At 28.7% G+C, this 25,230-nt stretch overlaps 6 protein-coding genes and 1 long non-coding RNA gene across 7 annotated transcripts; 4 read left to right on the top strand and 3 right to left on the bottom strand.

Moving 5' to 3' along the window:
• Positions 1–530: 530 nt before the first annotated feature.
• Positions 531–2,355, top strand: LOC124531132 (GDP-fucose protein O-fucosyltransferase 1). The gene is made up of 4 exons (XM_047105595.1): positions 531–798; positions 1,034–1,486; positions 1,583–1,868; positions 1,994–2,355. The coding sequence occupies exons 1-4, from the start codon at positions 696–698 to the stop codon at positions 2,292–2,294; spliced, it is 1,143 nt and encodes a 380-aa protein (XP_046961551.1). The 5' UTR covers positions 531–695; the 3' UTR covers positions 2,295–2,355.
• Positions 2,356–2,962: 607 nt separating this feature from the next.
• On the bottom strand, positions 2,963–4,364 carry LOC124531131 (60S ribosomal protein L35). Its single transcript, XM_047105594.1, has 3 exons — positions 4,261–4,364; positions 3,814–3,950; positions 2,963–3,211 (listed from the first exon to the last, which is right to left on the bottom strand). Exons 1-3 carry the CDS (start codon positions 4,261–4,263, stop codon positions 2,980–2,982), a joined length of 372 nt encoding a protein of 123 aa, XP_046961550.1. The 5' UTR covers positions 4,264–4,364; the 3' UTR covers positions 2,963–2,979.
• A 660-nt stretch (positions 4,365–5,024) lies between these two features.
• Positions 5,025–6,240, top strand: LOC124531031 (alpha N-terminal protein methyltransferase 1). The gene is made up of 2 exons (XM_047105436.1): positions 5,025–5,826; positions 5,960–6,240. The coding sequence occupies exons 1-2, from the start codon at positions 5,387–5,389 to the stop codon at positions 6,192–6,194; spliced, it is 675 nt and encodes a 224-aa protein (XP_046961392.1). The 5' UTR covers positions 5,025–5,386; the 3' UTR covers positions 6,195–6,240.
• Positions 6,241–8,393: 2,153 nt separating this feature from the next.
• LOC124531430 lies at positions 8,394–10,632 on the bottom strand. The gene is made up of 2 exons (XM_047106013.1): positions 10,327–10,632; positions 8,394–10,142 (listed from the first exon to the last, which is right to left on the bottom strand). The coding sequence occupies exon 2, from the start codon at positions 10,133–10,135 to the stop codon at positions 8,564–8,566; it is 1,572 nt and encodes a 523-aa protein (XP_046961969.1). The 5' UTR covers positions 10,136–10,142; positions 10,327–10,632; the 3' UTR covers positions 8,394–8,563.
• Positions 10,633–12,930: 2,298 nt separating this feature from the next.
• Positions 12,931–17,806, top strand: LOC124531117 (plasmanylethanolamine desaturase). The gene is made up of 4 exons (XM_047105579.1): positions 12,931–13,306; positions 13,516–13,721; positions 15,841–16,059; positions 17,047–17,806. The coding sequence occupies exons 1-4, from the start codon at positions 13,051–13,053 to the stop codon at positions 17,305–17,307; spliced, it is 942 nt and encodes a 313-aa protein (XP_046961535.1). The 5' UTR covers positions 12,931–13,050; the 3' UTR covers positions 17,308–17,806.
• LOC124531118 lies at positions 13,153–13,687 on the bottom strand. The gene is made up of 2 exons (XR_006966495.1): positions 13,465–13,687; positions 13,153–13,369 (listed from the first exon to the last, which is right to left on the bottom strand). It is a non-coding gene; the product is annotated as an uncharacterized LOC124531118 (long non-coding RNA).
• A 2,145-nt stretch (positions 17,807–19,951) lies between the features above and the next one.
• Positions 19,952–23,309, top strand: LOC124531315 (golgin subfamily A member 2-like). The gene is made up of 5 exons (XM_047105832.1): positions 19,952–20,079; positions 20,113–20,193; positions 20,279–21,241; positions 21,693–21,950; positions 22,468–23,309. Exons 2-5 carry the CDS (start codon positions 20,152–20,154, stop codon positions 23,278–23,280), a joined length of 2,076 nt encoding a protein of 691 aa, XP_046961788.1. The 5' UTR covers positions 19,952–20,079; positions 20,113–20,151; the 3' UTR covers positions 23,281–23,309.
• Positions 23,310–25,230: the final 1,921 nt, after the last annotated feature.

Here is a 25,230-nt window from a genome sequence, read left to right as displayed (position 1 = left end):
AATGAGTATATGAGCTCGTTTCTTGTAAGTTTCGAAGTCAAATCGGTACGGACAACTACTATGGATCTTTTTAGTTACGTGAGGCAGAGAATGCTTTAAAAAACGCGGTTTTATAAGTTTTCGGACAACAATCTTATGAGAATGAAACCTAAAATCCTGACGCGATATCCAAAAATCAAAGGACACAGCGAAATATGCTATTTTTTATAATATGCGTTTTATTTTCAAAATATACTGTTTCGCTTGTTTTATTTCGGCGAAATTTTAATTTTTAAAATTTATTTTTTAGTTACTTGGTAATTTATTTAATTAAAGGATAAAATTATAGTCTTTTTTCTTACAGTTCGTAAAATATCACATATAAATTATAATTCCGAGGAAAAGTATACTTAGTATAACTAAATGAATGAATGCTTATTGAATAACTAAATTAATTTACTATTCATAAACATTGCTCATAATTAAAAGTGTTAATTGATATAAGGTAAACGATTTCAATCGGTATTCGGTTATCTACTTATGTTGTACGTCCCTAGTAGGGACTCCCTACTTATTGACAATTGTTTTTTTTATAAACATAACCTGAAAAAAATAGCTAACAAGAGTAAATAATTTATTTATTTATTTGTGGATTAACAATAATTGTTCAACTACAAAAATAACAATATGTTTTTGTCATTCCTTAAGTGTTCGAAATGGATAAGATAATAAAGATAGTAACAATAATTTTATCATTCAATATTCTTATAATTTTCGGTACTAAACTTGACGGATATGTTATTTATTGTCCGTGTATGGGTAAGTACATGTTTACTTACATGTTTGTTTTTAAAAGCACAAGGTAAAATATATAAAAAAATAACCTTAAACACTTGGTAGTAGACCTTTGTGCAAGCCCATTTAAATAAATACTATCCACTTAACATATATTTTATAGTCAAGTCCAGTAAATTCACGATACAAGGATCTAACGTAAGAACGACTAAAAACTAAAATATAATTTGTATGGTATTAATGTATTCCTAAATTTTAGGTAGATTTGGAAATCAAGCCGACCATTTTTTAGGAGCATTGGCCTTTAGTAAAGGAATAAACAGAACACTTGTATTACCGCCATGGGTTGAATATAGATATGGGGAAATTAGATCAATTCAAGTTCCCTTTGATGCATATTTTAATGTTGATTCATTAAAAAACTATCATCAAGTAGTAACAATGGAATATTTCATGAGCAATATTGCTCAAGACATATGGCCCCCACAAGAAAGAATCTCATTTTGCTATACACAAAGAATTGGAGAAATACAAAATAGCTGTAATGCAAAATCTGGAAACCCCTTTGGTCCATTTTGGGACACTTTTCATATAGATTTTGTAAAATCAGAATTTTATGGACCTCTTAATTATGATGCACATAATGTTAACATGATGGAATTATGGAAAAAGAAATATCCTCCTTCTGAGTGGCCAGTATTAGCATTCACAGGTTTGTTTTTGTGGATTATAATTTGATAATTATTATGAATTGTCTTATTCAAATTATGTGCTGTGTTTAATTTATTTTATTGAAAACTAATTTTAGGTGCACCAGCAAGTTTTCCAGTTCAGTCAGAAAATGTTAATTTACAACAATATGTTACATGGAATGATGACATTATGAATAAAGCAAAGCTTTTTATTAAAAAGAACATGAGCGGTGGAGGTTTTTTGGGTATACATTTGAGAAATGGACAAGATTGGGTGAAAGCTTGTCAACATGTAACAGACAGTCCCAAACTGTTTTCAGCACCACAGTGCGTTGGTTATAAAAATGAAAGAGGAAAATTAACAGCTTCAATGTGCCTTCCACAAAAAAGTGAAATTATCAAGTAAGTTTGACTTGGTATAATTCATTACTTATATTTAGAAAATTATAGTTTAATCTTAATAAATGGAGGTGTTTAAAATCATATGTATTTTAACTTCTCTCTAATAAATATTTTCTTGTTTTCAGACAAGTTAAAAGAGCACTAAAAAAATTCAAGGATATAAGACATGTTTTTGTAGCATCAGATTCTAATCATATGCGAGAAGATTTTGATAATGCTCTTAAATATATAGATGTCACTGTACACAGATTAACACCAAGTAATCCTCATCTCGACTTGGCCATCTTAGGTCAAGCCAATTATTTTATTGGGAACTGTGTTTCATCATTCACAGCATTTGTCAAGAGAGAAAGAGATGTTAAAGGGTTGCCTTCAGAATTTTGGTCATTCCCCGATAGAAAAAAATCTAAACATGAAGAGCTTTAAGAAGTAAATTCAATTTTATTACAAAACTTTTAGAAGTTTTTAATTTTAGTTATTAAGTTTTTTATTTTACAACAGTAAATAACTGAGATTCTATAGGATTACATGATTCTGAATGTTTTGTATTATTTAAATGAAAGTTTTTTTATAAGAAAAAGTGTTAGATTAATCTTTGATATTTTTGTAAAACATAAATAAAAACAAAAAAGAAACTTTTTAGTTTTGTTTACATTATCATTTATGCAATAAGACTTGTCCTTTAAACATTACTGAAACATATTCTCATATGGTCAGTCCTTTGTATCCTCCTTACCCTGACTTCAATATATTACTGAAGTGCAATTATTTAAACTAAACATATTAAATAGTAGGATATCCTTCTGTCAGTACACAATTTTACATACATTTGTAACTTTACTATTGTTTATATTATAATTGAAAGTATTTTTAAGAAAGCAGTTATTAAGATAAAACTGTTCTAATTCAAACATTTATTATAATTTAAAATTATAAATGAATTGAAGTAGTTTTAATGCTCTTGCATTTTTGAAAATGTACTTACTGGCCATGTATGTATTACATGCATGTAATATAAAAAAATTGTTTAATGTACCTATGTATTATAAAAAATTTAGGTAAATAATGTAAAGCAGAAAATAATAACTCACAAAGTTATTTAAAAATTTATTTAGGCTTTTACAGCGTACACTCTAGGTGGAAATAGAGACTTCTTTCTGATCTCTTTTTGAGTCTTGATTTTTGCCTCATGTTTAGTAAGGGCCTTACGCATGGCGCGAGTCTTCTTGGGTCTCAAGTCAAGAGGCTTGTACTTTTTGTTTTTGTAATGATTTCTTAAATTAACCTTCATTTTTTGATGATAGACAATGTAGACACGTGCTATGGCTTTCCTGACAACACGTCTGGAACAAAAAAAGGAAATCTTATTGATGGTTTGTAAGCTTATATAATTAAACACATTTTTAAAATAACAAAATTCTGGAAGGAACAATTGAGTTGATAAAATACAATATTTAATAAAACACATAGGTAAGTGTTTTTAAATACTAAAAGTACACCCAGTGTAATAAAACAGCAAAAGGCTTTAATGTCAATAATTATGGTTTGTTTATTTCTTAATTCATTTTGTCTGTTTTTGACTTGGCAACTTATCTGTTACAAAATAAGATTCTCTTTTTTTAATCAATACATGGATATAATGCTTTGGTAAATTAACATTAGTAAACAAACAAATATCAACAAAATTTATACAACATAATTGCATTATGACATTAACTCAGAATGAAGTAATATTATAATAGAAATAAAATAATAGAAATAATAATCATCAGTATAATTTAATCACAAGTATTTTATTCAATATTTAAGTTCAATACTTTTAGTATTGAAAACAATATATTTGTATTTATTAATAACATAAAAATATAATTTTATAAAATTAAGCTTATCATACTTTGAATAAAATTGCAATAATTATGTATACATAAAAAATATATATACTCACATTTTAGATAGCTTTGAAGCAACTCCTCCAGTTACTTTAGCTACTCGGAGATTAGTTAACTCCGTTTTTAACTCTTCAAGTTGCTTGAAGAGTTCTTTTTTGTCTTTGGTGCGTAATTCTGAGCACTTAACCTTCCCCTGTTAAATTTTGATGGTTATAAATTAAAAATCACACAACTTTCTTTTTACGAGAACTACACAAAAATCGTTACATTTATAATTAATTATTTGTTTAAAAGAATAATATGTAATTGCATTAATAAATATACTGTTATCATGAGGAATGTTAAACGATATAATTTACCATTGTTAACTTGAAAAAACTAAAAATCAATACATCAAAATGTTTATACAATAATACTTAATAGTTATTTCACATTTAAATTTAACATTCTTATTTGATGTGTACAATGTATTAAGATATTTTTTTAAAAAATATATTACACACCATTTTCAAAACACCTTCTTGTCACCACCTAAACTGACATAAAGACAGTTAACAATAGTGTTGCAAGCCTGCAAGCCAAAAATTGTATAGTAGTGTGTTGCAGGCAGAAACAAAATTATTATAAATATTTTAATAAATATAAATTATGGATTTAAGAAAAAGCTAAAAATAAAATAAAATATTAATACGAAAGTGAACTATGAGGAAACAGTGATTTTTAATTCATTTTTCTAGCAATTAATTATTTCTCAAATAGAATTGTTAAATAGTAGGTAGTCCTATTTTGTCATTTTACAAGGAATTGTGTAATATAGGATAACTAACTATAAGGTGACTATTTAGAGAATAGTATTAGTAATTTAATATAACAGTTGCTTTATTAATTGTTCTGTCAACTTTTAAAATGTTAACATTTGTTTAAATCAAAATACTTTTAAGCATACTTATTAAAATATGAAACTAAATTAAAATAATCAGTTAAAGCAACCTGAAAGAAATAAATCATTTATTCATTTATTTTACCACGACTGTATGTAATGTAATGCTTAAACCATGTTTTGAGATTGGTTAATCAATCCCTAGCCGACTAGCCGTACCCAGTACCCTTGTTAAGCGCTTAAGATCTGCGCCGGATACTGTATCTTAAGGCTCAAATGTTGTTCGTAATATAAACGATTTAAAGGCTTTATTTTGAGACTTTCATATGCTCTCAATTTTAGATAAAAATCTTAAAAGAGACACCGGTTTGACGCTGTAGAATTAGTGTCTCAATTCAATACTTAATGCGAATATGTGCTTCATTACCTACTTCATTCATGCATTAGTTTGTTTATCTATGAAAATTGACTTCCGTCTTCCACTGAATGTCAAATTGACCGAGATTTATTGAATTTTAAATAGCTACAGCCTACAGATAGAATATTTTTTTATTGATGTGGGCACATGTGATTTGTGTTGTGGTTTTTAAATTTAATTGAGATTATAATTTGGAAGAACAAAAAACTGATTCAAAGATAAATAAAATGATCATTGTAATTTTTTCTGCTGCCTATGTGTTATTTTAATTAAGTGGCTATGGTTTATTTATTGTTTTTAATGTTATACATTGATACCTAAGAAAATAATTATGACTGAAAAAAACATAAACTACAAAAAAGCTTTAGAATATTGGGCAGATATTCCAGCAACATTAGATGGAGTGCTTGGAGGTTTTGGTTATATATCAGATATAGATATTGAGGGTTCAATGCTATTTTTGAAATCAATTTTTGCATTAGAAAATGCACCTAAGCCTGAAGTAGCACTTGATTGTGGTGCTGGTATAGGTAGAATAACTAGGCATTTACTAGCACCCCTTTTTGAAAGAGTTGATGTTATTGAACCTGATGAAAAGTTTATTAATGCAATTTCAAGTTATGTTGGCGAAAATAAAATAAAATTAGGCAGTTTATATCAAACAAGTTTACAAAAATTTGAACCAGAAAGAAAATATGATGTTATTTGGAATCAATGGGTTTTAGGTTACTTAACAGATTTAGATTTGATTGCATATCTCACATGTTGCAGGTAAATTCATTCATAAACACAAAATTAGACATTAATAATTATCCTTATTTATGTAGAAGTTGTTTATTAGTAATTGTTAAATGCTTTTGCATTTGTAACATAATGGTCTAAATGCTATTATAATTTGTTTCAGAAATGCCCTTTCAAGGAATGGAGTTCTCATTGTTAAAGAAAATGTCACTTCATCAGGAAAAATAGAGATTGATGAAACAGATTCATCGGTCACAAGACCACTCAAACAATATTTAAAAATATTTAAACTAGCCAAACTGAAAAGGATAAAACAGAGTAAACAAACCAACTTTCCTACGGGAATTTTCCCAATTTACATGTTTGCATTAATCCCCATTGACCCTGAAAAATCTTAACATTGGTTTATGTTATAATATACAATATTTAATTAAAAAAATGCCTTTTAAATCTCTAAAATAGTTCCAAATCTGCAACAGCACCAATCAAAAGTAACAAACTGAATGTTTCTCTACTGAACTAATGCTTCCCCTGCTTATGAGGAGCAGTGTTGGGCATTAATCAAGCAATTGTTAATTATTTTATTAATTAACTAAAAAAGTAATTGCAATTAAATTAATTACAATTGAATTAATCGCAATTACACTTTTAATTGCACCCTGCAATTAAATTAATTTGATTAACGTATGTCAATTGCAACTTACAATTAAAATAATTGCAATTAATTTTTTTAGTTGTTTTATAAAACAATTAAAACTAACAATTAACTTTATACATCAAAATGTAATTAGTAAATTTTTAGGAAAATTAAGCTATAAGTATTAGACTTCAGACGAATAAAAATGTGGTCAAAGACTCTAAGTTTTAAGCTTATTTTTTCTAAATGTCTCTTTCCACAGAAAAAAAGTGTTTATTTTTATATTATATAATATAAAGTTGCATTGATAAATATTTCTTCAGCGTAGGTATAAAACAAAAACATTTCAAGTCGTCGTTTTCGCTCAAGTCATTATATTTTACAGCAGTATTTTTAATTGTTATTTTTAATTAAAATTAACAAAACAATTAAAAATTAATTAATTGTTAATTGTTACTAATACAGTTAACAATTAAATAATTGTTAGTTGTGATTTTCCACAATTACAATTGATTAATTGTTAACTGTAGTAGTAACAATTAACAATTAATTAATTGTTAATCTTTAATTTTAATTGCAATTAAAATTTGCCCAACACTGATGAGGAGGACATTTTTTAAGCATATTTTACTACAATAGACATATTGCATACTTTCACCCGAATTTACCTCATTCCTTAAAAATGACATGTTGGCGGCACAAAACTTAACTTGAAATACTCTTATTGTGAATCAATTTTGTGTGCTTTTAAAAGAATAGTTTCACAATTCACATTAATGTTAGAGACATAATTCCTATATATTTAAATATGTATTCATGTTAGGAATATATTTTTATTTTTAACAATACCAACCAGTTAAACGTTTAAAATTTAAAGAAGTAGGTACAAAATTTGATTCATTACTTTGATTCACCATTTTCATAACCAAATAAGTAATTTGAATAATTATTAAGTGGTCTTAAATTTTGTCTAAAACTGCATAATGCGATCCATCCGCTTCCTTGAAGTAAGAACACCGTGGAAATTTAATTATACATTATTCAAAAGTGCCTATTACATATAAATATTTTAATCCTTACATCAAGTATAAAAACGATAAAAGTTCGTTTAACGTTTAGCTAGTAACAATTAATGTTGAGATCTCACATAGAATTAGATAAAATATAGTAATATCCCTATGTACATGAAATCACGAAATGATAAAGATTAAAGAACCTTCTGTATTCTGTAATGACTAATGACAGGAAAAGAAATGTGGCACCTGTGTTGTTAATTTTCTAAGTTCGTGGATGTTCGATGCGAGTCCGAGCCGTTATAAATATGTATTCACATCCAACCCCACGAAATATGTAATTTCATTGTTAATTATTTATTTATAATATTTACGAATTTTACACAAATATGTTTCAGTAAGCGTATAGAAACAGTAAATATTAATTACTTTAGTATGCTCAAACTTTCACTCTTCAACACTCTAAATATCTTTACATTAAATTAACAATTATTTTTTAGTTAGATGACGGTCGCAAATTTGTAAAATTTATTTTCTTAAATGTACATTTAATAATTACAACGCTTGACGATCTTTTAAATCAATTATTACTTTAAGTAAATTTAGTATCCAGTATCCCAACATCGTGGTCGTCCGTCCTGCTTGAAGCTAGTGAAGCCGTGTACGAGCCTCGAAGTTTCAATCCTTGTCCGGGCGTATCCTTAAGCACCTAGTATGAGTAAATTTGTATTGAGATTGTATACCTACATTGCTAAATAATGTCTTAACCATCGGCGCCGGTATCTATCATCACAGTCACGCAGGTTCTCTGCTGATTTGGTGGCTCAAATTGTTTTGCTTTAAAATCAGTATCAGGAATGTTATGATGAATGTTAACATTTACCGAAGCTTTTGAGTTTATACCATGAACACTGAAATATTAATAATACGTAATAAAACGACATGGATATAAATATTATATTCTTTATGGCTTAATTAATACCTCATAACAAAATAAATAAAGACAACAATAAATAATGGAAAAACTGACCTATTAGCAATCGCTTTCAAAAAAGAAACAAAGAACATGGATAAAGATAATTCGATAATAATACAAAAAAATCTGCTTATTTTCAATTCATGCATCATAACGCCGAATAGGAGATGTATCTACGTTATAATTATTTATTTTTATGTAATTTCGTATATATTCTCGATCACTGTCCGATAATATGGACCAACTTTCTAATTCAACTAATATTTCTAAGTTCATACAACTCTGTATTATTCTTTCTATAGACAGCATAGTTAAAAAATCTGACTGCATTATGCGTAATTCTTTTAAGTATATTAGAGGGTTTTTGTCTAGTAACTTCATTACGAATTCATCAGTCAATTGAGTAGCTGTCCCTATTTGAATGAATTCTACATTTACACAATTTGTCAACAAAAACATCAGTTGTTCATCTGTAAAACTCGATACACAAGTTAATTTTTTTATATTTCTAAAAGGTAATATTTCCAATTTTTTTGTATATAGGGAGGTATGTTGAATTAAAGTACAATTATAGAAAGTCAAAGTCTCAAGTAAAGGGCACATCTGACTTATATACATAAGAGCATTCAAATCAATTTGATCTACGTGTTCAAGATGTAGCTTTATTAAATTACATCCTTTAACTTGAAGCACTTGTTTTATTTGATCGGCATAAAAATCACATGATAAGAGTTTCAAATCATATAAGTCTTTTAAACTGATTAATACCATCAAATCACTTTGTAACGTGTTATGAAATACAGTCATTATACTAATATAAGGACACATTTGTACAGCTAATTGTAAGTGATGACTAGTAGCGTATTTACTAACGTAAATTTTTAGATTGAGCGGACAAGTTTCTGGACAGTTAATATGGATAAATTCCAGTACTTTACCAATTTCATCACAGCGGCCTATGTCTTCTAAATGTTGACTATTAATTAATAAGTTTACATATCCCTCCCAAGTAACAAATGTGTGATACAACTGAATGCTCTTTAAAGATTTAAGCTTGCATATTAAATTTATACTTTCGTTTGTAATGCATTTTGAACAAGACAGGTCTAATTTCTTAATTTTAGTGCAGTTTTCTACTATGCATTTTAATATATTGTCTGTACAGTCATAATTTATAAATAAATATTTAAGACAATGAAGTTGCTTTAAGGCCCGGATAATAGATTCTTCCATGTCTGCAGTTTTCCAACCACCAGAAAGAGAACCCAAATTTAAGTAAACAAGTCCAGACAACATATTTAGCTTTGAGTAGAAAACAGAACGCATCATTTTTGGTATTGCATCAATAGAAACATATGTAACATTCTTAGTAAATAACACCTCAGTCATTTTTACAATTACATTCATTTGACTAACGAATTTTCCCATTGACCCCCGAAATCCCAACGAATGCTTCATTCTTTCTGAAAGTTCCGACAGTGCTTTAATAGCTTCATTTGCTAATTTGTCGTAAAGCATCCACGGGACATAAAAATCTAAATAGCGACGTATATTTTCGATTTTTTGGTTCAATGTAGTTTGTGCTGTGTTCGGATTTTGTTGTGCCAGTAAAGCAATTGGATTCATATTTGTTTCCGCTTGGTTTGCTATCCACTCTCCAAGTTTTATTAATGCCAGACATTCTAGTTGTTTCGGCTCTTTGTATCGCGTCATGATGAAACTACAATCACAAAATATTATCATTTTTTATTGATAACACTTACATTAATTTAGTTTTTAAACATTAACTTAAACTTTATTTACATAATAAAATTTGCTGCAAATTAAATTAATACTTCTAATTATTTAAATTTATAATAAAATTACCAATGTACAGAAATTTAATCAATATCCCTACAAGTTACCTTTGAAATTCCTTTCAGAACTGTAATGCGCAGAAATTGAAACAATTCTCTTATAGATATTTAGATTTTCCTATGTTTGTATAAATTTATAAAAATAAGTCGAAAGCTATTGATAATTATGACTTTTAATTCACCAAAACTGATCACAATACTTCATTCCTTGTAGTTTAATGCTTTATATTGAAATTAAATCTTGTCAGTGGCCACACGAAAAGTATAAAACGAACACATAGACCGAATAACACAATATGTAACATGTCTATTTTTATCCCGTGCTCGAATTTTGATACTATTGCTGCAGTGATGTTACTACTATCTTTACATTATAAATTCATTGGACACAGTTTTATATAAATTAAATAAATTGTTAAGAAAACATTTTCAAAACACAATTTGTGGAATTGTTGCACACGGCAAGTTGATTATGTATTTTATAAACTTTATTATTTTTAATTTCATAATATAATTGTCCTTTAAATGTTGTAAGTATAACATAGTACGTAAATCATATTCCAATACAAAACGTAAAAACCAACTCCCAGGAATTTGACCGATTTCTTTTTTTAAGGAGGCCAACTAAGATTGGAATTATATGCGTTCTTTCATGAAAAATAAATCCAGACTTACAAAGTAATTTATGAAAATATTTTCAATTTTTATGTTCTATAATTATTTAGTAAACATGAAAAAAAAATCACTTCATATTATGTCCCAATATGATAGTAAGATATTATGTGCCTCGTGCCTATAGCTTAACTAGCCAACTTTTCCTTTAAAACAAAACGCAATAATTCTAAGTATTATTGCTATTATAACGATTAAGTATCAGTAGATAATAGTATGTATTTATTGCTTTTCGGTGGTAGAATATAAGGTGAGTGGGTGGTGCCCTAAAGACTTCGGTCTTTTTTTCGATAAAAACCCCAATAACATTTTAAAGTCCCAACCTCGGTTTGAACCCAAAACCTCAGGATCAGGGTGGTTTCTCTTAACCAACTGTAAACTACCTAGTCTGCTCTCTAGATCATGCGTGTTTTAGGGCGTACGCTAAAAGCCAGTCGATGGGCTTTTAAAAACTGACTCACGCGCCGTCCCCCTTGACAGGTGATATATGTATTTATTTTAGAATACCGAATTACCCTTATTCGATGAAATTTCTAAGATAAAGTAAGGCCAAATATCAAAATAATGTACTTTGTTAGAAATAAAGCACTAAATATTATTGATATGTACACAACTACATAACTATTCTTTAGGTCTCTTGCACTCTTCGATTGTGGTTTCGAAAGATGGAATGAAAATGTGCAACAAGATGCCGAGGAATATCGTGGTATTCTATTTAACCGGTAGAACCAATTGATTTTCCATAATTTTAATGTTTACTTTGTTATTTGCTAATGTGGTCATATCACCTATTACACATCAATAGGGAACATGCAAATATAATATTTATGAAAATGTTAAAAAATATAAGAGAAGGGCTACTGCGAGGTTTATATTTGATATAATTTAGTTTTTTTAACAATAATTACGAATTAAAGTAACGTGAAATGGAACGTATTTAAAAAAAACACTAATTAGCGTTTAGTGACGGCTCTCCTGTTATGACTACTTATTTGATTACTTATAGTTGTAAAAAAATGAACATTTAAACGAAAATTAATTGCGTTTGTCAAAGCAGACTCCAGATTCCTCTTTTCAGCTTGAAAACACTTTTATCTCAGTTTTGTGTCAGAAGATCCAGTCAAAAACCATTTATTTGAAAAATTTATTGAAGTAGATGAACAAATTGATACAAAACATTCGTCAACAAAGTTTTTTTTTCGGAGTATCGATAGTAAGTTTTAAATTTTTACAAAAAAGTATCCCAAAGGACGAGAAAAAAATGCATAAATTTGAAAGCCAGTGAGGACAAGTACGATAAGTGACAGACAGCAGTGACGTCATTCGAAATATAGAAGCGATTACGAAATTTTAAATTGACATTTTAAAACCGCATTATTTGCAGTATATTACAGATTTTTAGATTTTTGATATACTTACGGTCTATCCTCTATGGAGATCTTAAAAAAAAACACAAAAATAAAAATGTCGCATCTTCCCTATTGCGACTTAGTGCGGCTAGCTTGTTTTTTTAATTACTCATTTTAATGAAAGAAATAAAGAAAAACTGCATATCTACTAAATTTTTTATAATCTTCCAAATGTCGCACAGAATTAAGTATTTAACAAAAATCACATCATATTATGTTTAAACAAATAAAACGGATTTAAAATGTGCATATCTAGGAAATAATTTATCTAATTATTGTCAAATTAGTTTTTATTGTTAAACATAAAGAAGTAATACCTAAAAAGTGATACATTTCAGAGATTGAAAAATGGATTATAAATGCTTGGTCTTTCCGTGCTTGATATTTTGTATTCAATGCCTATTTTCATTTCAAACCTAAATTTTGTCATAAATATCACATATTTCCCGTTTTATAAGTAGTTTTGTAATTGATGGCATCACTCGTAAACTTTTTTGTAACTACTGACATGAATAACATTGTTAGTTGACATATTTGTCAAGTGATATGTCAAAACCAAAATGACAGTCAATTTGTCAAACTTGTGGTTATCAATCACGTACGATGTTCATGTACATAAATGATAAGCAATACAATTATCTAGCTTTAAAGATCATCAAAGAATTTTTTATAAAGTTTTAGAACCGTAAACATGACTTTACCATTACCTATAGCGCCTTGTGCAAAAAGAGATGGCTTAAGTGGTCTTAGCTGTGAACGCTTTGAGTACGCAAGTACTATGGCCACAACATTATTGGCTCCAGTAAAAACAGAGCGTGAAATTCTTGAACACTCGATGTCTGAAGATGATCCAAATGCCAATGTTCAACCAAGAAGTGAAGCAGCCAGGCCCCGTTGGGGTCCTCGACACCGAGGTGCACAGGAACTTGCGGAATTATATAGTCCAGGTGAATATTTTCTCATACCGTTTTTTACCGTCAATTAAAGTTTTGCATTATTAATTACGTTAGCTGGAACAATACAATGTTTTAGTTTAACCTTTATGCCTTACGTATTAAGGAATTAATCATGACGAAAATTTGAAATTGTTATTCTGAATAATTACTTTTGAATTTCATTTGAAATAACAATTGCTTCAATATTCTAATATTTATAGGAAAACGGTTGCAAGAATGGGTATGTGTTGTAGTCTGCTGTACACTGTGCATATGTGCAGGCCTTCTAATGGCTAAATATCTACATGCTGATGCTTCATTGTTACTGGCAGCTATAGCTGGTGTTCTCACAGCAGACTTTGCCTCGGGCCTAGTTCATTGGGCAGCTGATACCTGGGGAGCAGTAGATTTACCAATAATAGGCAAGGTAAAGTCAAATAAATAAAAATAATGGCAAAGACTGTAGTGTAGCTGCAATACTTTATATAGATTGGATGATGCAATTCTAGCTTGTGCAGCTTTAGTATAATGCAATGTTTAGCATAAAGTTACTATCTAATTGAATTCTATTGCTATATTATCACAGAATTTAAATAGAACCCTTGAAATATTTTTGCAAAGTTTAGTTTAATGTAATTTTTCATTACATACTAATTTACTGAAAAAAAAACAGTAATGTAAATATATAAGTAGTTTTAACATAATCTTACATAAAAAATAACCTGAACTAAATATTGAAGGAAGAAAGACGTTTCACACAATAACTATTTCCTGTAATCTAGATGAGATTACAGGAAATAAACCAATCAACTCTAAGTGTGTTACAAATAATGTAACTTGTGTTTGCCAGTTGAATCTGATTATTCAAACTAACCATAGGCAAAGTTAAAACAGATTGTCCTGAATTCCCACCATATACATGCACCACCAAAGGCATTACTACTTATTGCACTACTTATTTTACAATTTACTTATTGGTAGGGCTGGAAACCAACCTAACCTATAATTTTCCATCTCATCATATATCTACCACCAAACAGTAGTACTCAGTATTGTTGTGTTTCAGTTTAAAGGGTGAGTAGGACAGTGTAACTACAGGCCAAAGGGACATAACATCTTAGGTCCTAAGGTTGTTGGCACATTGGTTATGTTAGGAATTATTAATATTTCTTTTTGTCTATGGTGATCATCAACAAACAAAAAAACTGTTTACAATTGACACATCTCCTGTTACCCAGATTACAAACAAGATAGCATACAAATCTGATATGTGATCCTCATTAGCATGACCAGAAAGACACACACTGTAAAATTTCAGCAAGAAGCTGCTGTTTTCAGATGGCACATGAATACAAAATAATAAATACAATAGAAATATCAGGTGATCAAACTTGTTTTGATAACAATGTGAAGTATAAGTCAGTTAACAGGCAGCTTCTGCACCCCAGCAGTTAACAAAAGGAGCACGTGAGGTTGGCCTAAGATATCTAAAGATTAACGCTAGTATACGATTTACGCGCTGCATACGTCACGCTGTCATGCCTTCTACTTTTTTCAAATTTCGCTAACCTTTTTCTTAATTACTGTAGTATTTATGTTTACCCTCTCATATATATTTATTTAACAGGTATTAACTTTCCAAAAAATACCTGCTACCTATTAAATATGATTAACTATATGGTTAACATATAATATTGATTTATTTATATTCCATTTAAAATTGACGCTAAAATTATGTATTATGAATCTTAATAGAAGTTGTTGAGGTACCGCTTATGTTGATAATTTTACCAATATTATTTATATAAAAGATTAAGATCAACATTACTTGACGTATGTGTTATGTCGCCTATGGCAGATAATACAGTTTCAGCATTTTAAAATACACAAATTAGCGGTAGGGCTAAATAAACCGTAATTTTTTTGTAAACCACTCAAGTGGATTTTAAATGGGCCGCGTAAGGACAAAAGTTCGCCATAAGTACTTTTAACCATTCATTATATTGCCAATGTAAATAATGACATGTGCATGAAAATAGTAAATGCGAATATGATTATAGCCTATTCCAACCACAGTAGTAAAAACAAATAAACTTTGAAATTTTCATGTTATTATCGGCGAGATCTTGAATAATAAATAATAATCTATGGCGGTGTACATTATTAATTCTCAAAAAATTGTATTTTGAAGAACGTTAAAGTTACCATCGTCAAGTGTGTGTTACTTACACACACTTGACGTTAAATAGAATAGTCTAATTTTATAAATGAATTCGACACTATATAAAAGTCATATTAATCAACATTTTTTTGTATATAATATACCAGCGATTTAAGCGAATTTAATCGGAACATATTAAAATGTAAATTTTGTCTTTACTCGTTCGTCCTCTGGAATTGGGTATACGGAGAGAGTGAGAGATGGATGGAAGAAAAATCGCACTGCTTCGATCCCTCATAAACGGAACAAGGGCAAGCGAATGATAAATACATATTATATGCATATGATGCTTATATAATATGTTAACGTATTTTCTCTTCAACAGAATTTTTTGCGGCCATTTCGTGAACATCACATCGATCCAACGTCAATAACACGTCATGATTTTGTAGAAACTAACGGTGATAATTTTGCTATCACCATACCAGTGTTGGCGAGAATCGTTTGGCAGTTGCTTAGTTATGATACAGCGCAGATCGATGATCAGTTTCATTGGATTGCGTATTGGTATTTGTGCTGCATTTTTGTGGCCATGACTAATCAGGTTGGTATTTTTTATAAATAATCGTACAATGCCGTCGTTACATTAAGTGAATAATCTATAAACACTCTTCCACTCACTTCCTTGATAATAATCCTTCAGTCCTTGCCGTACTTACCCACTTTCCTCTTATTGCTGTGTAGCTAAGTATTGGAGGGCCGGCATAAATGTTTATAAAAATTCCATTATGATGACGTAATACCCTATTGATTGTGTTTTCAAGGTGGAAAGGAATTTCGTTAAGTTTCTTATCAGAATTTGATAAAATACATATTATATTTAATTTATATCAATTAATCACTTAACGAACAATAATACGGAAAAAGTATTTATATACATTATAGTTTAAGAGCTGAGATGGCCCAGTGGTTAAAAAGCGTGCATCTTAACCGATGATTGCGGGTTCAAACCCAGGCAAGCACCACTATATATATGTGCTTAATTTGTGTTTATAATTCATCTCGTACTGGGCGATGAAGGAAAACATCGTGACGAAACCTGCATGTTTTCATCGAAATTCTGCCACATGTGCATTCCACCAACCCGCATTGGAACAGCGCGGTGGAATATGTTCCAAACCCTCTCCTTAATCGGAGAGGAGGCCATTAGCCCAGCAGTAGGTAGTAGCAGTAGCTATTATGTTATCGTAAATGAATTAAAAAAAAAGTTAGAATTTAAGGTTTTTAATCGTTTTTTATAAAATTAAAAATTCTTTATTCCAGGCAATTTGAAACTCACACCTTTAGTTTATTACATTTTATGTGAATATTAAACTTATTTTTACTCTTCAAAAATAAAGAAAGGTCTTTAATGAATCCAAAAATCATCAATTTTCATTACTTTTAATTAAATACAAAGCTATGAAATTGGAAGCTCTTTAAGGACTGCCACTATTAGTATATATTTATATTCTGACACTTTATCCTTAGAATATTCATATGGAAATATCTCCATTTATATTTTACATAATAACTTGAGATATTGTTGCAGATTCATAAATGGTCCCACACATACTTCGGCCTGCCCGCGTGGGTAGTGTTACTCCAAGAGTGGCACATAATATTGCCGCGTCGACATCACCGCATACATCACGTGGCGCCGCACGAGACTTACTTTTGTATAACTACTGGCTGGCTAAACTGGCCTTTAGAAAAACTGCACTTTTGGTCGACGCTTGAAATTATTATAGAAGCTTTAACAGGCTGCAAGCCTCGCGCCGACGATATGAAATGGGCCCAGAAACGTTCCTAGAATTGATTCTGTCCATTGTAACAATTTTTATACCGCTACAGCTAGTCTTAAAATAACTGTTGATATATTAATAACAATAATAATTTGCTACGAAGATTTTCTCGCTGTTATAAGTTATATTGCTTAAGGATAATTATTGTTATAAAAAACTATACATATATTTACTAATGGGTCGGCAAGAAATCGTTTTGATATTTTTTTTGCATTTTTATAATAACTTTGGTTAGGTTTTGATCGATTAAATAAACATTTTTTTCTAATGAAAACTATCAATTTAACAAATGAGTGAATATTATATTCCGCCTGGGGTTTACTTTACCTTAGCATTGTACATATAAGGCTACTGAAAACTCATAAAAATAAGTATAATTGATATAATTTTCATGGGAAACGACATAAATATGTTAAGATTGTCCAAATAATAACTAAGTTGTTTGTGGCCTTGCTTCTCTTTGAGATTAAAAGTGAAGAAGACTGGTTAAATGCAAATACGATAACCTATTAAATATATTTAAAAAAACTGTGATATGACGTCGAGATGACGTAGAAAGCAGATGTGACGTAACTATAAAAATATTAAGTGTAATAATTTAAATGTCTATTCAAATAATAATATTAATAGGATGCAATTAATGATTGTATTGTTTGCTATACCAAAGTTTTGTAAAGTCACTTTTTATATAACCTCTTAATCTTGTGTTAAATCATGTTGTATTTTCCTACCCACCTAAGAATTACCTACTTGCATTTTTTACATTTATATATTATCATTAAGAGTACAGCACATACACAAAATTTAATAATATATTTTATAATAATTAAAATAATAAATCATATGGTTTAACTTAGTTGTAAGTTTTGAAGAATTATTTATGAAAATAAATTATCATTGCTTTAAATTCACTATTTTCATTATATGATCTTTTATTTATTTTACCAAATAATATTTATGAGGATGCATTTGATAGTAAAATTAATGCGAAAAAGAAACATCCCGGTATTAATAAATAGGTACAAAAGTACCAACATATTAACATAACAAAATATTTTTTTACTGATTTATGCGATTGCGGTACATATCATAAATAAAATCAATAGAATTAATTTTATTTTTCTTAATTTATTTATTTACTTACAGCACTTACGTAATTGGGACAAAATAACAACAAAGCCTTAATCCATAATTTCTAACTTCGTGGAATATCGATTTATGTGGATATCGTTCATATGTACTACATATAACTACACATCGTGTACTCGCTCCATACTTATTTAAAAAACGGGAAGTTATTTTAAAAACTGGTATTTAATTATCAAATTAATCTATACAAATAATAAAATTGGAGTGTCTTTTTGTAATATTATAAGTACCTAGCCCTTTTTTCTCAATGCATATGTATGTATTTATACACGGTACGTATACTATGTAATATAACTTTTTATAATATTTGGCGGTCTGTCTGTCTGTTTGTTCCAGCTAATCTCTGGAACAACTGGACCGATTTTGACGGGACTTTCACTGGCTGATAACTTATATAATAGGGAGTAACTTAGGCTACAATAATATTTTTTTTGTTAAATTCAAACGCGTACAAGGTCGCGGGCACAGCTAGTTAAATACATAAAATTATAGTATAAAATCATTTGTAATGATATCGTAAATAAAAACATTACATATAACTTATAAGTCACAATAACCATTTTCTATTCACATAGCAATCATTTTAATTTAAGTTCATCAGTGAAAATCAATAATAACACGGAAGCAAATTAATAAATACATGTACCTACTTTGTTAAGGAAAAGGATATTCTATAAAGCTGTTAAACGGAGATAAAAAATTATAACATACAATTTCTTGAAAAAAATATAATTTCAAAACGGCTTTTAAAAATTAAAAGATATTAAAATTTAGTCTTATACACTGCGAACACTAAATGCTGTATGAAAAATAATTTACTTATTATTGTTTAATAATTGAAAAAACACATTCCATTTGATTTAATTTTCATTCCATAATAAGCTACGACAGCACTTAAAATACTTCAAAAAAAATTTTAGCGGTACAAAAAATAGCTTAAATTTACTATGTATTTAAAAAAATATGATGTAACATAGTTTATACCACTTCCAAGTCTTAGTGCTTAACTCATTGTACTTTGATATTTGTTGTTGCACTAACTTGTTTGCGCTTTTAATAATATTTTCAAAGATGATCGATTTGTTATGCTTTAAATGTATACATAATCGCATAATACGAGAGATATATTTATCGTTTTCTCTTGTATGTATGTAAGTCGAAAAATATAACCTTTTATTGCTTGGCTACAATTAGTAATTCTTTTTAGAGAAGGAAAATTAGAAAATTATTACCTATGTAGGCATATAATATTCGCATTATAGTTTTTCATACATATTGTAAATATGTATGAAAAACTATAATGTGTAATATGTTGTGTATAATTATTTTGGTAACAATGAAAATATTATTATTATTTATGAATCCTTTATATTAATCCGTTTAAAGTTTATCTATACAATTTACTGAAAAGTGTCAGAGAAAATAAAAATAATATTTCTGAAACGAACTTTTACGAACGCATTTTAAGAATATTGTCAGTTAAAATGTCATTAGATTGCCAGCATAACATTATTTATTGACAATTCATAAGTCAACATAATCGATTTCTATGTGATTATTCTGATTAGAGCCATAAATAAAGATTATTGAAATAATTCTGATTATATTTAAGACTTAAAAAGTCGGAGTGATAAACTGTAATACATAATATAACTTAATTACATTAAATTTTCAGTTTGTTACTCCCTTCTCCTTGTTAAAACATGGATATAAGGGCCGAAAAGTTAGCCAAGGCAAGAAAAAAGGTAATAAAATGTCGTATATTTAGTTATCTGTTCATGATATTTACGTATTACTTATTAAATATTACATTTACATATTATATTTCAGTTAAGAGACCATCAAGAAAAGAAATTTGTAACTGGTCAAAGAGAAGAAATATTGGACGAACAGAAGCCTAAAAGTAGTTTAAATGACAATTTGATGACTGTTAACAAAACTTTTCTTGATCAAAATCATGGAATAAATGGAAAACAAAAAGAATCAATTGTTGACATGGACACTGACAAAAATGGTCCAGAAAGCAAACCAGACACATTAACTGAAATGCTTATATCAAATAAAGCAAACCTCGAATTACACATGAATGAAATGAGTGCTAAACTAGCAAATTTAGAATCTCTATATGAATTAGAAATAAGTAATCATAATGTTTGCAAACAACAAAATATTGCCCTACAAAATGAAATAAGCGATTTAAAATCAAAATATAAAATTGCTACCCAAGAAGTTTCTACTAAAGATGTAGACATGGAACGATTAAAGGAGGCACTTCAATTTCTACATGATGAAAAAAACAATTTATTTGAACAAGTAGAATTAACAAAATCAATTTTGAATAGTAAAGAATTAGAAAATGCACAACTGACAAATCAAATATCTTCATACCAGAGTCAAATTGATATGTTACAAATTCAATTGCAACAATTAACAAATGATTCCCTTGTTAATTATGATCCAAGTTATAATAAAAAAAATCAAGATACTGAGACACTATTAGACAAGATTTATGAGCTTGAACGCAGCATAGAGGTAGTGCAAAGAGAAAAAGAAGAACTTATTGCACATTATGACCATTATGCACAAGATATAAATGAGAAACTTAAATCAGAACAGCGCAAAAATGAAAATATATCAAAGGATTTACGCAAACTTTATGATAGGGAGCAAAGTCTTGTTGAGCAAATAAGTGAATTGGAAATACGCCTACAAAATTATAATATTAGGCATGATGAATTGTGTCAAAAAGAGAAAAATGACCGGGAAGTCAAAAACCAATTATTAGCAACTAAAGTAAGTACACTGAAACAAATTTAAATAATTTAGTTTTACTTAAACCAATACTTAGAAATCAACACAAATAAAGTACAAGTTAATTTTTAAGTTTATATATATCTTTCATATCATATCATATCATATCTTTCATAATTTTTTTTTTTTGTTGATTATCAAATACTATTAATTGTTATTTTTTATTTGATTAAAATCAAATTAAAATGTATCCCTTCATTTAAAATAAGAATGGCCTATCATATATATTACAATATTAGTGTTTACATTACTTACCATTTTTTCTGATTGTAAATTTCACTCTACTTTTATTAAACAGTTTATATTTTGAATCCCATAAATTAGGAGAAAACATCACTAAGGCTGAAAAATTATTTCCTGAACTGTGCTATTACTGCAATAGTATTTATTTAATATTATATCTTTGATTTCATGTTACATTTTTTAATTTTAGCAAGAACTTGAAGAAATTAATATTAAATATAACGAACTGCAAATGCAACACTTGCACTGCCAAGAAAAAATTCAAGCCCTAACTCAAGCTAAAGAAATTGAAAATTACGAAAATAACATATATAAGCAAGAAAATGTAAATATTTCTAAACTAAATGCAGACATAGTAAGTGACAAATTGGCTGCACAAAGAGCAACAGAACAAAATGAAAAGCTAAAAGTGGATATGGAAGGCTTGGAACAAATCATAGTGAAAATGGTACCTGCACATTGATAAATATATCTAAATGAGTTTTGCCTTACAAGCAATCTGAGCATTGCTGTTAGGCAATTAACTTACATTATTTAGTAACTACCAAGTTGGACATATAGATTAGTTAGAGCATATACTTTATTTTACTATGCTCATTTTTGTATAAATAAATTAAGATTCATAGATGGATAGTTATAGCCCCCATTACAAACTATTTAAGAATTAAGGAAAATAATATAAATCTTCTACTGACATCACCAAATGTCCTGAGTTTTAATTCATAGTGAAGTACTATTTTGTATGGTTAACACAACCATGAATAATTAGTGTAGTGGGCAAATTATTTTTATTAATTTACAACAAAATGTAGTATATAAATATATATGTTACTAAATCCAAGAAATCAAAGTATTTTTAGTATTCCAAAGAATAATTATATATGAATTTAATCATATAGATGTGTCAACATTTTTATAAGGACTCATAATTAATGATTAGGTGCTAATATGTAATTCTGTTTTAGGGTAAAGATAAGTTAGAGTTGACTGAGAAATGGACACATGAAAAACAATTAAATAAAGGCTTAGCCCTGAAATTAGCAGAAGTAGAAGAGTCTGTTAAAAATTTGCAGAATCAACTAAAAGCTAAAGATGATGAAATGATAAGATTGATAAATGAATATAGAGAAATGGAGAGAAGACATGAAAACACATTGAAAGATGTCAGTGAAATGAAGCAGAATTTAGATTCTGATAATACTCAGGAGTGTTCAAATGAAACACAAAACAACACCGATTTAGATAACGAGAAAACGTCGCTTCTAACAACAACACCACAATCAGACACAAAAGTTAAATTAGACAATTTATGTATACCCAAAGAGGATGCGATGATCAAACTTCAAGAACGCTTTTTAAATATCATGGATGAAGTTGCCAACTTATCTGATGAAAAACATAGATTGGAACATATTATTCTCCAGTTACAAAACGAAACGGATACTATTTGCGAATATGTAGCGCTATACCAGCAACAACGAAGTTTATTGAAGAAGAGGGAAGAAGAAAGAAGTAATCAATTAAAAATATTCCAAGCTGAATGTGACAAATTAAAACGTCATTTAGAAGAATTAAGTGAACTTCTCTTAAGATTTGCAGCTGACGAGGAGTTAGCCTCATTTTTAAAAGAAGAAACTAGACATAATGATTTAGCTAGAGTGAAGGAATTACTTGAAAAGCTGCAAAATTGTTCATTAATCAACCCCAAATTCAAGAATTTAGACTTAAACATATTTTATCCTTGTCATTGTTGCTCTGGTCAACTCATTGATATTTAAAGTAATCACTTAATAAAAATCAAAATAAATTTTAAAAAAGCAGTTATTTGTTCTAAATGTAGTAGTTCTATATTCCCGATTAAAAATTATATTAACAAATCATTAATGAACAAATCTATACTTTCAGTCTCAAAATTAAGTTCTCTTGTAATACAAGTATACAATGTAATATATATATATAATATATTGAATTTTTAATGTACTATAATAAAGTATACATTCTAATAGATCGTCGAAGACGCCATAAATTTATTCGAATGTTTTGATGAATTTAAAATTCAAATGCAGAAATAGTTTTTAATGTAGTTTTATCTTCATCCTTCTTTTTGTCCATTTAAACAAAATATAAAAATTAATTACCACGCAGTTTCAAAAAGTCATATCCTAACAGCATTTTGTTTTATTTTTAAATTATTTTCGTCTGCTCTTAAAAATATTGTAAATATATATATATATTTCCATAATCTGATGGGATTTTATGTGTATTTATAATCAATGTATCATTGTATTTTTTAAGATAATAATTAATGACTCATTTAACTATTATTTATCTCGAAGCAAACAATACTGTTATTAATTGTAAAAATGTTATATTTCAAAATTATTCTACCATGGTAGTTATATTGAGAGTTCTGTCGGTATAAATAAGCCATTATTATTCTCATACATCGCTCATGATCGCTTAAAAAGTCCGACTAACCAGTCGTAAAAAATCGTAGGTCGACTTAGTATGCCTGACCTTACCGTGCTCTACTGCCTTCAGAAAGTGCCTGACCTCCTGAAAAGATTCATTGATTTACCTGATTGGTAATTTATTTGAAAAATATTGTGATATTGATATTCAAAATTCAATTGTACTGGAAAGCCAAATTAAATTAATTACTTCTGTTTAAATAAAACTCTGATAGTAAACCGACTGTTGGTGTGATACAATCACACTAAAAACAAATAACTTATGATAAGAAACAGGTAATTTACTTAACAAAGAGGTCATTTAAAAAATAATAGATCTGGGTCATTTTATAAAATGTAAGTTTCATTGAATGTTATTATTGTTTATGCAATATCATAACTTTGTGAAATTAAAAACCCCAATTCTCAGACCAGCAAATCGAAAATATAACCGAATATGACATAAAAATCAAGAGTTTTGTTCTAGGTGAATTTCATGGGAGACCAGTTTACTCCATAGGACATATTATAGTGCACAAATGTATGCGCTAACGCAGGTACACTTTCTTCCTTTACTCACATAATTTAATGGAACGACAAACCCGACACGATCGTAAAGACATAAGGTGCTGGAAGCCTGGAACAACGGCTATACGTACATTCCGAGGCACGGGAATGTACAAACTTCCTAATTTCGGGATTTTGATGAGAACTCTTCCGACAGAAAAAACGAAACAACTTTTTATCGGCCCGATCTGGGATTTTAATATTACCAGATCCGTGGTCTTGTATCAGGCCACTTTATCAAGGTGGAGTCTTTAAACCTCAGACGACAATATATATAAATACTGTATATAGTTATAATAGCAATAAGCAACATTTTTTTTAATCTAACGTACTATAATATCCTTATTAAAATTTAGAAAATGTATGTTAAATTTTGCTGTCTCTTAATCGCGCTGCCTAGATATCATTGTAATTAGTGTAGATATATGCTTGTGCCAATGTTATTACAATTGAAAATGTTTATTAAAGATTAATTAATAAAGGAGAATATACATATGTTTGTTACCCTAGATTTACTTTAACATGTCTTAGTACCACAGTTTTCTCAAACTTATTCCATAGACAAGGGTTACGTACAAAGTAACAACCATGTAAATATGCCACCGCCACAAACTCCTTTATAACATTAATGGTTGAATTTGGTTTCACTTGTTTATCCCACGCTCTCCTTCCATCTTACCCGTTGATCAGAGAATCAAATTGTAAATAATA

This window comes from Vanessa cardui, chromosome 7 (genome assembly GCF_905220365.1).
Source record: "Vanessa cardui chromosome 7, ilVanCard2.1, whole genome shotgun sequence".
In the NCBI taxonomy this organism is placed as follows: domain Eukaryota; kingdom Metazoa; phylum Arthropoda; class Insecta; order Lepidoptera; family Nymphalidae; genus Vanessa; species Vanessa cardui.
This window is presented reverse-complemented; position numbering and strand designations above follow the sequence as displayed.

Bases quoted from the DNA above. Each gene is read 5' to 3' on its own strand.
- LOC124531430 (XM_047106013.1), bottom strand. From the start codon at position 10,135: ATGACGCGATACAAAGAGCCGAAACAACTAGAATGTCTGGCATTAATA.
- LOC124531315 (XM_047105832.1), top strand. From the start codon at position 20,152: ATGGATATAAGGGCCGAAAAGTTAGCCAAGGCAAGAAAAAAG. The intron at 21,242-21,692 runs GTAAGTACACTG...TTTTAATTTTAG, and splicing joins ACCAATTATTAGCAACTAAA to CAAGAACTTGAAGAAATTAA. The intron at 21,951-22,467 runs GTACCTGCACAT...ATTCTGTTTTAG, and splicing joins AACAAATCATAGTGAAAATG to GGTAAAGATAAGTTAGAGTT.
- LOC124531131 (XM_047105594.1), bottom strand. The intron at 3,212-3,813 runs GTGAGTATATAT...TTTTTGTTCCAG, and splicing joins GCTTCAAAGCTATCTAAAAT to ACGTGTTGTCAGGAAAGCCA.
- LOC124531117 (XM_047105579.1), top strand. From the start codon at position 13,051: ATGACTTTACCATTACCTATAGCGCCTTGTGCAAAAAGAGATGGCTTA. The intron at 13,722-15,840 runs GTAAAGTCAAAT...TCTCTTCAACAG, and splicing joins ATTTACCAATAATAGGCAAG to AATTTTTTGCGGCCATTTCG. The intron at 16,060-17,046 runs GTTGGTATTTTT...ATATTGTTGCAG, and splicing joins TTGTGGCCATGACTAATCAG to ATTCATAAATGGTCCCACAC.
- LOC124531132 (XM_047105595.1), top strand. From the start codon at position 696: ATGGATAAGATAATAAAGATAGTAACAATAATTTTATCATTCAATATT. The intron at 1,487-1,582 runs GTTTGTTTTTGT...AACTAATTTTAG, and splicing joins GCCAGTATTAGCATTCACAG to GTGCACCAGCAAGTTTTCCA. The intron at 1,869-1,993 runs GTAAGTTTGACT...TCTTGTTTTCAG, and splicing joins CAAAAAAGTGAAATTATCAA to ACAAGTTAAAAGAGCACTAA.
- LOC124531031 (XM_047105436.1), top strand. From the start codon at position 5,387: ATGACTGAAAAAAACATAAACTACAAAAAAGCTTTAGAATATTGGGCA. The intron at 5,827-5,959 runs GTAAATTCATTC...AATTTGTTTCAG, and splicing joins GCATATCTCACATGTTGCAG to AAATGCCCTTTCAAGGAATG.